This window comes from Netta rufina, assembly GCF_964035555.1.
Source record: "Netta rufina genome assembly, chromosome: 7".
Classification (NCBI taxonomy): Eukaryota; Metazoa; Chordata; class Aves; order Anseriformes; family Anatidae; genus Netta; species Netta rufina.
In genome coordinates this window covers 26,280,122-26,294,640 of record NC_140130.1, presented here as the reverse complement: position 1 = coordinate 26,294,640, position 14,519 = coordinate 26,280,122, and the positions used below count along the sequence as shown (strand labels likewise).

The following is a 14,519-nucleotide window of genomic DNA, read 5'->3' as shown; positions in this document are numbered from 1 at the left end:
TAAGACATTATGTCTTCAGCTGAGTTATGTCTTCAGGAGTGAGAGAGGAACAGGGACATTCCTGAGGCCAACCTGTTCTCCAGCTGAGGGTTCAGCTGTTCAATTAAAGTCGTGTATTCATGAAATAAATAGGCATTTTGATGTTTTCTCATCTGTTTTTTAAACACAAGAGCTTCTATGGTACCACTTTAAATACAGACATAAAGGGAGGCATAAGACCTAAACTGTGTCCTGTTGAAACTGTTTCATTACCTCAGTGACTGAGATCAACATTTGTATGAAGATTTATTTCAAAAACATTTTGTTAACATTGAACAAAAATCATAGAGTCCACTAACTTGTGATCCACTGAGCTAGAAACAGACTTAATAGAATAAGAAAGGCAGAAATGTTACTTCTCCAACTTTCTGAGTGCATATCTACAATTCACAGATCCTTTTGAGACTGTGTGATAAATATAAGCAGGACCAACTTACTCTGGAGAGTTGCGTCCAATTCCAATGTGAAATTGGCCCTTGAACTGTGTGTAACTTGCTTATTGACCTCAAATAATGAAGGTTATAGGTCTTTGTATATGGTTTGTATTTCAGATTAGCTTTAGGTGTACAGAACTTTTTTCCCCTCTTTCTATACTGCTAATATGTCTGTTCCAAAGAGAACCTGATTTTCCATAGAGAAGGAAAGGAAAATATTGTAGCAAGCAAGCAAACATTTTAAAAACATGTCTGAATGCATCTGTTCTTCCCTCAGAAGTATATGTCAGGAGTCTCTAGAGCTGCGTGCAGAAAGCAGATGTCTGATTCTCACTTAGAATCATAGAATATCCCAAGTTGGAAGGGACCCATAAGGATCATTGAGTCCAACTCCTGGGACCACACAGGTCTACCCAAAAAATATTGGGCTGTTACTCATTTTTAGATTTGTTCAAGTTCATAAAGACCCATGCAAAAAGTTGCACCCAAAAAGCCAGAGAGAGCAGGTAATTAATAGGGCCAAGTAAATAAGCTCTGTAATCTGAACAGCGTGAACAGTTGCTGTCTGTTATGACTGTTTGTGTATAGTCTTGGAACAGTGGTGGCTACTTCAGACTTCTGCTGAAATATTGATGATTTCAGGCAGAAATATATATATATTTTTTCTGACTTACATTTGTACAGGATGTAGTACTATGAGGTCCTCATTCACAACAATATGCAACACAACAGTGAACTCCAGTTGTGTGTTTTTCTGTTCCTTTCTTCATTTTTCTTACTACTACACTCTTAGTACCTCTCCCCTTCCTATGAAGCCCTTTCATCAGATTGCCAACCAAGAATATTGGTTGAGATTTCCCTCATGCTCAGCTTGAGGCAGCCACAGCACCTCTCAGCTGCAATGTCCCTACGGGTGCTGTTGTTTTGTCCTCTTCTCTCTGCACTGCAGGAGTCCTCATGCAGGGTAAGTGAGATCTCAATGTTTTTTCCCATTAGTGGTGCAAAACAAAGTCTCTGGCCCCATCTCATGATGGCCCCAAATCATGCTGATTTTCTTGAGGTTCTCCTATTCTTCCATTTCTTGTCCAAATCTTTGATGAAACCTCCAGTAGGTAACAGCACTTTCAAGTTGTGTTCTCAGTTATACATCACATGTTAAGACCTTCTTTGTATAGAGGGAATTACATATGGTTTTTACCTCCAGTTTCCCTGGCCATTTTGTGCAGCCCTCACACTGTGTTGAAGAGGAATGACACAACAAGGTGGTTGGCTCTTCAGTTCACTGTCTTGTGGTTGCTTTTTTTCATAGGCTCAGCTGCCCCAGCAGTATCAGGATGTCACAGCACAAAGGATGAAGATAATTTCTGCAGGTCTACCAGGAAGAGTTTTTAGGTCATGACTGGGACTGCAAATGACCAGGATGATATTTCTTCCCGTTTCCATGAGCCATTAATGTACCTGTTTTACAGAATATCCTTCTGCATCTGTTGCTCCAGTTTTAGACATGAAGCGCTCTTTATAGTTGTCACTCTTGGTTATTAATATGCTCAAATTCTTAAAGAGGGATATAATTTGCTTCCAAGGCTTTCTTCATGTACTGCACAGCTTTGTGTCACCATCCCTGCTGCTCTGAGCACACCAGATGGCTCTTTGTAAGCAGGTGGTATTTTTTCTTGCTATTGGAAGAAATATATTTACTGTTCATTCTGGCACCCGTGAAAAAAAAATGTAAACTTTAAAGAGATATATTAGAAATATAAATAAAATGCCTGTAAGAGTTATTGCCAAATTGTTATTGGACCAAAGGCACCTAGTCAAGTGATCAGCAGCCAAAAATGAAGTGTACAAGCCAAGAGTATTGAAAGAACCATTAAGAATGTTAAAAAAAATAGAAGAGGCAGATAAATCTCATACTTTGATGAATGATAGCCAAGGAACATCTAATCATATCAGGGTAGCATTTTCTGAAATAACTCAACCAGACAAAAATGAAGAACATGAAAAAGATGGTTTAAAAATTATTGGAATGTTCTTTTTTTCTGACAATTTTTCATTAATCTTCAAGAAGAAATATGGATTTATTTAAAACAAATTAAATTAAGCGTTGAACAGTACTATACCTACTGATCTTGGTATGGCTGTAAAAGCACAACTTTCTCTAAGTTGCATATGATTTGTGGAATGGTGTTCGTTGTGGTTTTTGTTTGTTTTTTTTTTTTTTTTTTTTTTGTTATTTTCCAACCACCACTCCCTAATAAGCCAACATTCAAAATAGTGGATATGTTCCATTGGAAAATTGCTTAGTGCTGCAAGAAAAGATGAAATAGATGAAACACCTAGAGAATGAACATACAGAAGAAACACAGCAAACTATCAACAACATGTCTACAGGCTTCTATTCTTTGATTAATCTATCTGGATTTTTGCTTTTGATAGCAAGATGCATGAAACTTCTAGGCTACAATTGAAGTGATACGGAGAAAGTGATGTATGTGCGTAATATGAAAAACTGACTCAGAAAAAATAATGTTTAGTAACAAATTGGACTGAAGCTTGAATCTTACTGTACAGATTTCACAGGGTCTTATCTCAACAAATGTTCATCTTTTCTGTTTCATGCTTTAAGGACGAATAGCCTGCTTTCATTTTCTGATAGAGCTCTATTGTTGTCCTCACAGTTATGGAAGAACAATTGAGAGATATAAATGTTCTGTGGGAGTTCTCTCCCATGAAAGAGAGAACATAAGAACATATTCTCTCTGTGCAACCCAGAAGAACAGATACAACATGCATTTTGTGTAAGACAAACACACTCTGTATTCAGTCAACAGCATAGACACTTTCAGAGTTTCAAGCTGTTTCTGGTATGTACTTAAGGATCAGGGAGCAGCTGGCTCGAAACTCAGAGTTGGATAAATTAAATTTGTTTCTAAGACTTGAAATCCAATGTGAGCTGGGGTAAGGTAAGGACTTAAACCATTCATTTTGATTTAGGTGTTTCAAATGTTGTGAACATGCTCTAAGATCATAAAGCTGACCACTCAATGAATAAATTGTTTGTTTTGAGCAAATGAGTATTAACAATTTAAATGCTTGTCTTTATTTGGGTAGCAAATGGAATTCACTGATTTACTATTGCAGGATTGTCCTGCAGGCACTCATACTAGTGCAATGTTCCTTTGAGGCTCAATCCCTTTTTGCTGTTGGGCTGTTCCTAAAGCAGTATTGTGGGACAATTTATTGGTATCAGTCATTGCTAGCCATCCACATACCACTCTGGATATAAAACCGGGAGACATGTTCACCTGCCACTAAACCCCTTTATATAAGGTACAGAATTTGTACTCTGAAAGACTGATAACTCTGCAAAATCTTTGCTTTGTATACAGCTGCATTCCCTACCCACCTACTGTCAATCTATACTGATGATAAAGAAAAAAATATATTTTTTATTTTCTTCTTGTTTCCAGATTTCAGAAACTCTGGTCCAGAAACTGAAGCAAAACTTTGTCCATTTTGATTTGAAGCCAGGGGTTCGAATTCTTGTGCATGCTGCCCATTTAACAGCAGGTCAGTATCCTTTTTCTTTGTACACCTTTTATGTTGATCTGTAGCACAACTCAGTGTATGGGCAGATATTAAAATGTCAACTATGCCTCACCTTTCTTTGTCATGCCAAAAAAAAAGAAAAAAAGTATAGTGGCATTTTTGTTTTTAGGTAATACTTCTGTTTATTTATGTCAAGAACTTGCTGTTGTGTTGGAAATACAGTATAACTAGAAGTAGAAGTATGTGTTTTTCTGCTGTTTTGTGAAATATTTAACAGCTAAGAAGCACCATGATGTATTCAGCCTGGATCACAGACTGCAAAGGTTACCAGCTAGCTTTGGACGCTTTCTGTTATTTTAGAGTCAGTGAACATTCATATCAACTAAGCATAGTTCAGAAGTTGTTCAGCAGTCAGAAAGACTAGAATCAATTTGCATATGCACACACATAAGATCAGGTAGTTTGCTCTTTAACTAATCCTATCTCAAAATGAACCATCTTCGAAGTCCTTATGTTTAATTATATGTGTCTCTGTGTTTTCTGTGTGCTAAACCCTCATTTCACAGCACAGGCCCTTTTTAACTATTGCAGGAGATGAAACATACTAATCAATGCTCAGGATTTTTAGGAATTGCTTTTCCCTGGGATGTGCTGGGGAAAACTCATAATTCTGATCGGCTCTTGTCAGCTTCTCTGCTAATAGGCAAATAAAAAGCCTCAGTTCACTCTTACCAGTGAAATGCTCTACAAAACCCTTTGCATGGTGTGAACAGATCTGCCCAAACTGGTGTCAGCTCATGTGCTGCCCTGTCAATAAAAGGTAAAAAGAGACTGTTAAGAAAGTGTAGTGTGATTGCATTTAAATCCTTCTAAAAGAAAGCCTTGATGTTTGCAATACTTCATGCTTCCTAAGTAGAACTTGCTAATACCTGCTCTACAAATATTGCTGTGTGTTTAGCTTTCCATTATCTGTGGAACAGATGATCAGATGCATACTTTCAGACAAGTTAAAAACAAAAGCATATAAAAGCTGATTAATGTCTAATTAGAAAAAAAAAAAAAAAAAAAAAAAGCATGGGCAGTCAGTATAAGTTTGACCTTCTTTCTTTTGTAGATTGTAAAAAAATATCAAAAGACATATGACAGAAGAATTGCACGTCTTTATGTTTAAGATTTTATTTTTTATGTAATTCATATAATAATTGCTGCCAATGAAGTGATCTTTGGCCTTAGTTTTCAACAATGACCATATGATTATGACCAGTGATAACATACGCATTTTTAGAAAACTCTCAGTGCCAATCTCCGAATTTTAGGGAAGCTATCTGAAAGCATCTTAATATGAACATCCAACTTGGAGTTACCTGAAATTGATCACTGCTTTTGTAATTTGTTTCTGTGCACTTACTCTGCCTATGCACAAGGCTGTTTTGCATTTTGATCAATGTGCATTAAAGTCAAGATCAACCCCCAAATGAACATCTGATTCCTCTGTCCCTGGAGATCCTATAGGTCTTTTCTAATACATTATGGTTAGAAAGAATTGCCTCAGAAATATGTGGGAAAAGTTCATCTTTAGCTCTAGCTACTGAGGGGACATTCTAGATTTCATGCAGTGGAACCATGACGTTCATGTCTCTAGACTCATATTTAATACAGGGTGAACCTGAATACAAGTTTTGTACTATATATAGGAGCTTTCTGCAACATCTGGGGGAGGAATTTGGTACATCTCTGCAATAGGGGAAGTAGAGAGTCTGCAGCAGATCCATCGATGCACAGAGTTGGCTAAAAGCTGGGTAGGTCAAATCCCAAATCCCAAAGTAAGCAGAGGTATATTTACATTTTTCCTGGGCTGCTAAACCTTTGTTTTCTGCCCTGTGTGAACCAAAAGGCAGGGTCTTTCATTATGGCATACTGCCATGCTAAATAATAGTATGGCCTGCAGGTACACACTGGCCTGTTTCTAGCTCACTCAGACTGAAGCAGAGGGTTCTCAGCTGAGACACCTTTTGTAAATACAGCATCTTTGTGCTCACTGAAACTGTATATTTTTGTTTGTATCTATGCATACACTAGGAATGAGTACTCTGTCCATAATAGAAGGAAATACTCATTTACCCTGCAAGGTAGGCTTTGTTGTGCTTCTCTTCTATGCTTCTGTTGAGACGTGAGTAATTGCTGTAACCAGCTTCACGGTGTCCTATAGCAACATTACAGGATTGTGTCTCTTACAGAAATATGATTCAGTAAGAATGCAAAATAATCACGGACTGCCAAACTAGATATTTAAATAGTCCAAAGAGCAGCTGCTGTGGGGTCTTTGAGGAAATATGGCTCCTTACCAAGCTGCTGATGTCACGATTTAATGCCTTGTCTAAATAAAAACCTCAATTTCATGACATCAAAACTTGAGGACAGTTTAGAATTTGACAAAATGCCAAAAGAGGGATTTACTTTGCTGATGAAAACTATTGTTTGAGTTGTCAAGGAAGAAGAAAAAAATATGTATTTGAAACTCAAGCTCTTAAAAATAATAAAATAAAGCAAGGAAACCTGCAACCCATGTGGTCCAGAGATGCAGTTCTGGTTTGTGGTACCACTTTTTCACTGTGACTTTGTGTTGGACTCCTGGCAGCTATTAGCTAAGGTTGACCTAACCACTCATCTCATCAAGTGTATATGTAAGTGCACATGTACATAAATGTATGCACACATGTATGTAAGTACATCCCCATGCCTCAGTGCACACACGTTACTTCTTGTTTGTGTGCTTGGTCATGCACAGCAGATATTTCTGCAGCAGAGAAGCTGCAGAAAACAAAAGTGCAGGTATCTAAATTAACTTGGTGTGAATATTCAAGCAGAACCTGCAGAAATGAGCCTCTGTGCATGTTGTATGTAGACATATGCATTCCCTGGAGCACAGAATGATGGGCATTAGATTCAGCACATTTCACACCTCTGTCTTCTTTGTTCAGGCCACACTGGAGAAAGGATTAATTTATGGCAACTCTGGACAACAGATTGCAATACATTCATGTTCATTCCTCCTTCTCAACAAATAAAATAAAATAAAATAAAATAAAATAAAATAAAATAAAATAAAATAAAATAAAATAAAATAAAATAAAATAAAATAAAATAAAATAAAATAAAATAAACAATGTCCCCAACCCAGCAAACAACAACCTCCAAAGTAAAATATGCCAGCATTCCTCACAAAGCAGTTAAATAGCTGTTTATTACCAGACCCTGAGTGCAGCATTAGAACAAGAACATTGAGTGATACTGAGCCTGAATCGGTCAGAGAGCCACTTTGTCATCCCACAGAACTGCAGAGACCCACAAAGTACAGACACAAAGGACACGGTGGAGACATGTGTGAGGAATTCGTAGTAATAGACCATTTCACCCCAGTGCCTCAGCTTCCTGAGCCTAGCCTGCTTGATGAAAGTTGTTTTTTTTTTTCCACTTCTCATTGTAAATTTCAGCTTTATCAGGCTGAGTGTGACTGCTGAAAGTGTGCATGTGTGTGATATGTGAGCCTGAATAAGTATTTGCTTGTGAGTGCATAATTTTTATTTGCTGTCTATGTTTTCGAACGGGTCTGCTCAGTGTGTGTGGATTGGGGCAAGAGAGAGAGGATGCATGTGGCAATGGTTCAAGTTAACATCCACTGCCTTGCAGAGAAGTCATTACCCTCATCTTCCATGTGTAACACAGATATAGGCCGTCAGTGAGGATGTACCTGCTGTGTGCATTAGCTCTACTCTGTGGCACATCTACAGGTGCATGTCTGTCTACAATCTGTTTTATTAGTGTCTGCGTGAGCAGCGGAGCCTTCTGGGTCTCTGTCTCCCTCTGTGGATGCTAGATGTCTTCCTGTTTTTGTGTGTATATATAAGTGATGGAAGCTGTCTTTTGGATGGAAGATGTAGAAACTACATCTACTTAATGTAGTTTATTTTGTATTTCTGGGAAAGCCACACTTCTGGCTGTTTTCTGTGGCTTTATTTTGAAAGAGGCTATGAAAAGACACTGCACAAAACTTTGAGAAGCACAGGGAGTTTTTGTATGGTTAGGCTTTTTTTATTTTTTTCTTCAACCTGTGCACTTCCTTGCAAGGAAGACTCCTGGGGAAGAGAACAGGGCATAAAGGGAAAAAAAAAAAAAAAAAAAAAAAAGTGTTCAGAAGAGAGGAAAGAAAGAAAAATGTCAAAGGTGTGAGAAGAGCTTGCCACGATAAGGCATGGGTGCTGAGGCAGTGTTTGTGAACAGTACTGGACTTCTGTTAGGGACAGAAGAGGACTAAAAGGACTTAGAAGACAGCAATATGTTTGGTGGGAATCATTGCTTAAGAATAAATTCGGTAGCCAGTTGTTCATTATTCACCATGTATTGGGAGCTACCTAGACTGCCTCCAAGAAAAATAAAAAGTCAACATGACAAGTCAGCCCATGGTTAGCTCCAGGATGCTTCAGGACGTCTGGTTTTGATACTCAAGTGACCTTGTTTGCAACTACCTTAGGTAATTGTCTGCAGCATGTTTCAGATGTTCTTCTAATAGGCCTCTGAGGAGAGTCCTCTAAAAAAGCTATAGGGCCTTCTGGGGTTAGGTAGAGCACTACAGGTGGTCTTAACCCAGGTTTCTCCACAGCTTTTTTAGAAACGGAGAGGGGCCCTTGGAGACAAGTGGATAGATGAGACCGGTTACAAGGAGTATAAACTAAATTTTTGGAAAGAATAATTTTTGCTCCAGGCTGGAGGTGGCTGTAACCTTCCTCCTCTGTCTTGCAGCTCCCCTGGTGGACCCGACTCCCAGTCACAGTGGTTCAGCTATGCTGATGCTCCTCTCTGTCGTTTTTGTGGGACTAGCTGTGTTTGTAATCTACAAATTCAAAAGGTATGACCTTCCCTGGGCCATTTCCTTCTCCCCACTGCCACCTTTCACTGAGGCATCTGGGTTTTGTTTGCTGGGTTTTCTTTTCACAGTGTTTTTATTCTTGGTTTTCAAAAACTGATGGCACATCATCTGCCAGAGTACCCCACAATGATGGTTTCTGTTAATGTTTTAGGAAGATTCCTGGCCTTAATATATATGCACAGATGCAGAATGAAAAAGATCAAGAGATGATCAGTCCAGTCAGTCAGAGGGAAAGCATACCTAATGTCCCTCAAAGTGAGCTGATGAGCCCTGAGCAACTAGTAGATGAGAAGTTGGATGTCCAGCCCATAGGTAAATAACTTGCAGCATCCTGCAGCTGGTCAGACTCTGACTTATAATTGGCTAACCCTTTTCTCAGCCTTCCCCCTTCCCATCTTCCTGCACACTCCTCCTGCCATCCTCTTCTGCTGCAGTGTTAGTTTTGCTAGAGGAAACCTTGCTAACTCTCCCCTCCCCCTCACTGCCCTGTGGTGAAAGGGAGAAAAACAACTTTAGGCTTTTCCCTTCTCCTAGTTGCTCTATGTAGATCCTCTTCCCTTCTCAAAAATCCTGCATTATAAGGCAATTTGATTTATTTTGCTGGGGCTGATGTAGTTGCGGGGCTACACCCCACACCTGAGTCCTGTCCAGAACTTCAGCCTCCCTCACCTGGAACACGCTGGTGAGCAGGTGATTTGGTAAGTCAAATCTAAAAGTTAACTATTTGTTGATGTTTTCACTGCTGTGGCCTTCATGCTGTGCCAGACCTCATTGCCAGTAGCAATGCTAGCCTGACTGCTTCTCAGAGAAACAGAGTAAAACCTGGGATGTCAGCATTGGACAGCTGGGTTTGCCCTCAGGCTGATTCTCCCACAGGACTCTGTGGTTGAAAACTTAACAAAGCAGGCTTTTGTAGGACCTAAAGTGAGCAAAGTTGAGGCGAGCATACTGGGACCAGTCACACATTTGCTCATGCTTATATGATGTTACCGTGGCTACAGTAAAAGTGTTGGGATGGAGAAGAGAGGTTTCAGCCTAGGGACGTGTTCATTTAAAGCCAACACTACTTGGGCATTACTCAGGAATTGCACAGACATTGTTCGGCTATATTTGTGAGGTGACAGCTCTTCAGGCCGAGACCATAGGAACTTGCAGGAACTTGTCCTGCATGTAAGGACATGGACAGGTTTTAGAGGAATTAAAATGTATAGCTGTTTTGACTCAGACAGAAGTGAGGCATAGTCATAACTGAGATCCCTTATTTGCACAATTTCATTAACCAAATGTTAGTTCTCACCTGAGGATGTCCCTAAATTGTACAGGAGTTTGCTAAAGCATATTTGTTGTAGGTACCATGGAGAGGAAGCAAGGGGAAGGGTAATTAAAAGAGGGAATTATGCTAAGATTGTGGCCTGTGAAACATCCTAGAAGGAAAAAGAGAAAAGTCTCTTGATGTCAAACTAATGTCTAAATTGGAAGCTCCACTGCAATCAATAGTAATCTCTTGTCACCCATTAACCTTGGTTAGACTTAACCTTAGAAGATCTGGTAGCTATTAAAAGCTTTTAGCAGCTATTCATCAGCAGACTTGGACATCCCTGCTTAGCAGTACACAGGATGGAGTGAGGGGACCAACCTTCCCATGTGGTGTTCCCCATACAGAGCAACCCCAGGCCACAGTCCAGAACCCAAGGAAAGGAAATGCAACCAAGGTAGTCTGGACAGAGGACTTCCAAAAGGCTTGTGGATCACCAAGAGGTTTCAAGCCAAGACCCGGAGCGGTGGGTCCTAAATTTTAACAATTCTTTTCTGTTTCTTTTTTTCCCTTTTCCTTTTTACCCCAGAAGTCTCCAAGGCAAAACTGATGTAAGTTGCTAAGAGAGAAACACCCAATTTCAGGCCAAGACTCTGTTAACAGAGTTAGATGGGCTTTGATCTTCCTCTTTCTAAAGGAATGTAATGACCATGGTTGATGCCACTCCAGGGGCAGGCAAACATATTTTCACAGGTCACTCAGTCTGAAGTAGCAACAGTCAGCCACCTACTAGCTCTACTGAACATAGCTCAAAAGTGCTCTTGCTGGTGTTGGGAACTAATCCTTTGAAGCCTTTAGGAACAGAGCAGTCAAAAAACAATTGTAGGGGTAGGTTTCCATTTGGTGCAACTATAGCATTTCTGGCTTTCTACAATATCCAGCATTTTGTAGATTTCTCAGCTGTACCCTGTGCTGCTTGACACTGTATTGAACCAGAAATTGGCCTTTTATACATCCTTGATTTTCACCTGTAAATGCACCAGTGAGCACAAAAGGTGAATGTGTGGGATAGATAAACTCAATTCTCTATCAAAAGGAATCAGTACAACAAACTTCCTAAGAGTGTTTTCCATCCTGGCAGCAAGATGAATGAGGAAACTAAAGCAGAGCTCATTGACAAAATGGAAAGGTCTGGACCTAGGTGTGAACAGAATAGAAAGTGCAAAGGCTCTTTGCTGTCCTATGTAACCACCTCATCTGTTTCTGGAAATCAGCAATTTATTTTTTAATGAGTTTACTTTCTTTTGGGAAAACAAAGCAAGTCTGTAATTGGGTGTTTCTCTTTTGTATGCTTGTTCAGAAGCCAGTTTTGTTTTTATTTTGTTTTTTTTTTTTTTTTTTCAACCCCATTGACTAACATCCAGCGACTAACATCTCTTCCTTGGATAAATCTAAATGAATGTCCCTGGACCATTTAATTTTCTTTCCAAGCCCTGGCAGCAAAAAACACAGTTCCTATCTTCTGGATATGGAAGTTTAGGCTCTTCTTTTGCAAAGGCAAAACTTAAGGTTATTTATAGAATCTCCAGCACTTTATAATTGCAAATGAGTTACACATTTCCTCTGAGGACCTCAACCCCTCCTTCCCTCCACCCTTCTGCTCTGGCCTCTCCCTCTTCTGTTCAACATGGGTGAATCATCTTCATTCATTAGTAAAAGAACAGGACATCACCTTCAGTGTTTTGAATGACAAGAAAACATTTCTGGGAAGAAGGTGTCAGTCTGGAACAGCTGAATCCCAAAGGCCAGCAAAGTGATACCTTTAAACGTCTTTGTCTAAACATGCTTTTTGTTTACTGACCCTTATTTTGTTCTTTGTTTGCTACAGGAAGTATTTCCACAGCTGCTGAGCCTCAGAGCACAAAAGAAATCCCTACCTATGTAAATGGTTGAATTGAGGACACCGGTATATATATATCTATATTGAAAAAAAGAGGAGAGCTCATTGCATTTGGACTTTTTAATTCTTCAGATGACAAAGGGTTTTTAGCTTTAAGCCTGTGCATGTGGACATTATACTGACACCATAGCAGAACTGCATTGTACAGGTGTAAAATTTTAGTGGGGGGTGGGGGGAGAGGAACTGATATCACTATTTACCCCTGCAGCCCTTCCCTTCACCCCTTCACTCTCTCTTTTTTTCTGATCTGTCTCTAATTTGTAGAAAATTCATAATGATATAGGCCAAGAATATGCATGGGGGTCTCTTCTTTAGGGAGATGGGTGGGCTGGGATGTGGGGGAGAAGGGCTGGGGAGGTGGGAGGGAGCATTTAGGGTTCTTGGCTTTAGATTTAACCTGCTCTTTTAGCACTTTGGGCTGTGGGAAGGCTAGCTGCCCCAGTAGACTTTCATAGGTCACACACAAAAAATCACACTGGAGTTTAAAGACACTGAAAATCTTGGGTCAGTCTGGTTTATGTCTTCATATGGACTCTGCCCTTCGTTCCTCTAGCTGCAGCTGCTGCTCACACCCCATAGCTGTGTGGAGGCTGGGTGTGAGCATGGACGATCCCACCTGCAAAGCCAGGCTCTTTACTAAATGGCTTTTTAGCCTATTCACACCAAGGCACCCCTTTGATAGTACTGCTCAGAAGTAGCCTTCTGCCCCCTAACCTTGGACTGAACAGAATAACAGACATTAGAGACAAGGAGATCTGTCCAAACTGTGCTTTTAGGAGCTTATTGCCACTGTACTTTTAGGAGGTTATTGCCAGCATGAACTTACACCGTACTTTGCACCAGCCTTACACCTCGAATTTGGGCTAAGAGAAAGCCTAATAACACCCTCAGCTGCTTTTAGTGTTGACCTATGGAGTTGTCTGGGGAAGTCCCAGGAGATCTCTGCCTTTTGGAAGTCACCCCAAAGCCTGACATTATTTTTGAAAGACACCTTGTCATTATAACAGGGAGCAGGGAACAGCCTGTGTGCAGTTTCTCATGGCCTTCTTGGCAAACCCTCTTGGTTGCAGATCTGCAGACTACTGCCATTCTGGGTGGAGGGGATGAGAGTAAAGTAGGATCTGGCTTGAGATTGTTCCCATGTATTTTGAGCCCCAGCACCACAGGACTGCTCTTGTACAAGATTTTGAGTTCTTACCAATACCATAAGGTTGCATCTTACACTGCAGCTAGAAATGTAACAGCAGGACATGTGCATATAGACTATGCAAAGGAACAGGGGGAAAGCAGGCTTAGCACACCTCAATCAGGTCTTTCCAGGACACTGTGTATCTGGCTGAAGCCTAAACCGTGTCCATCACACCTATTGATTTCCAATGCAACTCAGGTAAACTTAGCACCAGGATTTTGTTTTGAAGTGCAAAGGGAGAAAGACAGTAACCAATATACATTTACTTAAATATGTTAGGTGAAAGCAAATACCAGCTGTTTCACAATCAATGCAGCACACTTAGGGGGCACCCTGATTCCTGAAGTGAGTGAGTTTTGTTCAATAAATGCTGCACATGGCAACCTGCATCAAAAACAGAACAAAGCAGCATTACTGGCATAGTCTGGAGTCCTGGGGCTGGAAGAGGATGGTTCTGAAAATTTCTCTGTCACATATTGGGCATAAGACCCAACCAAATTGTTTGATGGCAGAGGAAAAAATAAAAAGGTGATACCAAATATGAGAGCATTAGATCTATAGTAGTCAAAGGATAATCACAGTATGGATCCTCTGCCTTTTTCTGTAGTTTCTCTGCAGACAGGTAGAAACACAACAGTTTGTATGGCTTTGCTATTGTTTGCAACTACAGCTTTAAGAATGATGGAAAACTTTTGGCAGAAACTGTATAATACTCCCCACTGAGATCCAACATTAGCCAACTTATTTTTATAGTAAGTCAATCAAAAAGTTTTCTTATAGTGTTGGAACTATTTCTAATTTTAAAATTACTTTTTTTGATGTACTTTTTCATCTTCTTTTTCCCTTTCGTTAAATACAATGTAGCCTACTGTATAATTGCTATTGTTTATTGCTTTTACAGTCATATTTATTAAACAGATTATGTCTCTAAATGAAGGCCTGTGTTTTTGTTGTTCATTTTAATACTCTGTCCTGGACTGGGATAACTGATGACTTTAAAACAGGAGGAAGAGAATATCTTTAAAAATAAAAGGTTGTTCAATAATATGGGAAGCACAGGAGTGAGAGATGGTGATAACAGAGTGCTTCTGAAATGTTGCTGTTCTTAGAAGCAAGGTGCCAAGATGAAGTTAACTTTCTTAGTCCTTGGGCAAAGTGCTTCATAA

The 14,519-nt window shown here is 39.8% G+C and overlaps 1 protein-coding gene across 1 annotated transcript in view; it reads left to right on the top strand.

Annotated features, from left to right (window-relative positions):
* LOC311211165 (VPS10 domain-containing receptor SorCS1-like) overlaps positions 1-12,149 on the top strand; it is a gene marked incomplete at both ends in the record, with an annotated part of 286,853 nt that extends 274,704 nt beyond the window's left edge. Inside the window, 5 exons of the mRNA XM_084289719.1 lie at positions 3,944-4,043; positions 8,823-8,928; positions 9,101-9,261; positions 10,612-10,730; positions 12,093-12,149. Coding sequence (XP_084145845.1) covers positions 3,944-4,043; positions 8,823-8,928; positions 9,101-9,261; positions 10,612-10,730; positions 12,093-12,149 — 543 coding nt within the window. The remainder of the gene's footprint in view (positions 1-3,943; positions 4,044-8,822; positions 8,929-9,100; positions 9,262-10,611; positions 10,731-12,092) is intronic.
* Positions 12,150-14,519: the final 2,370 nt, after the last annotated feature.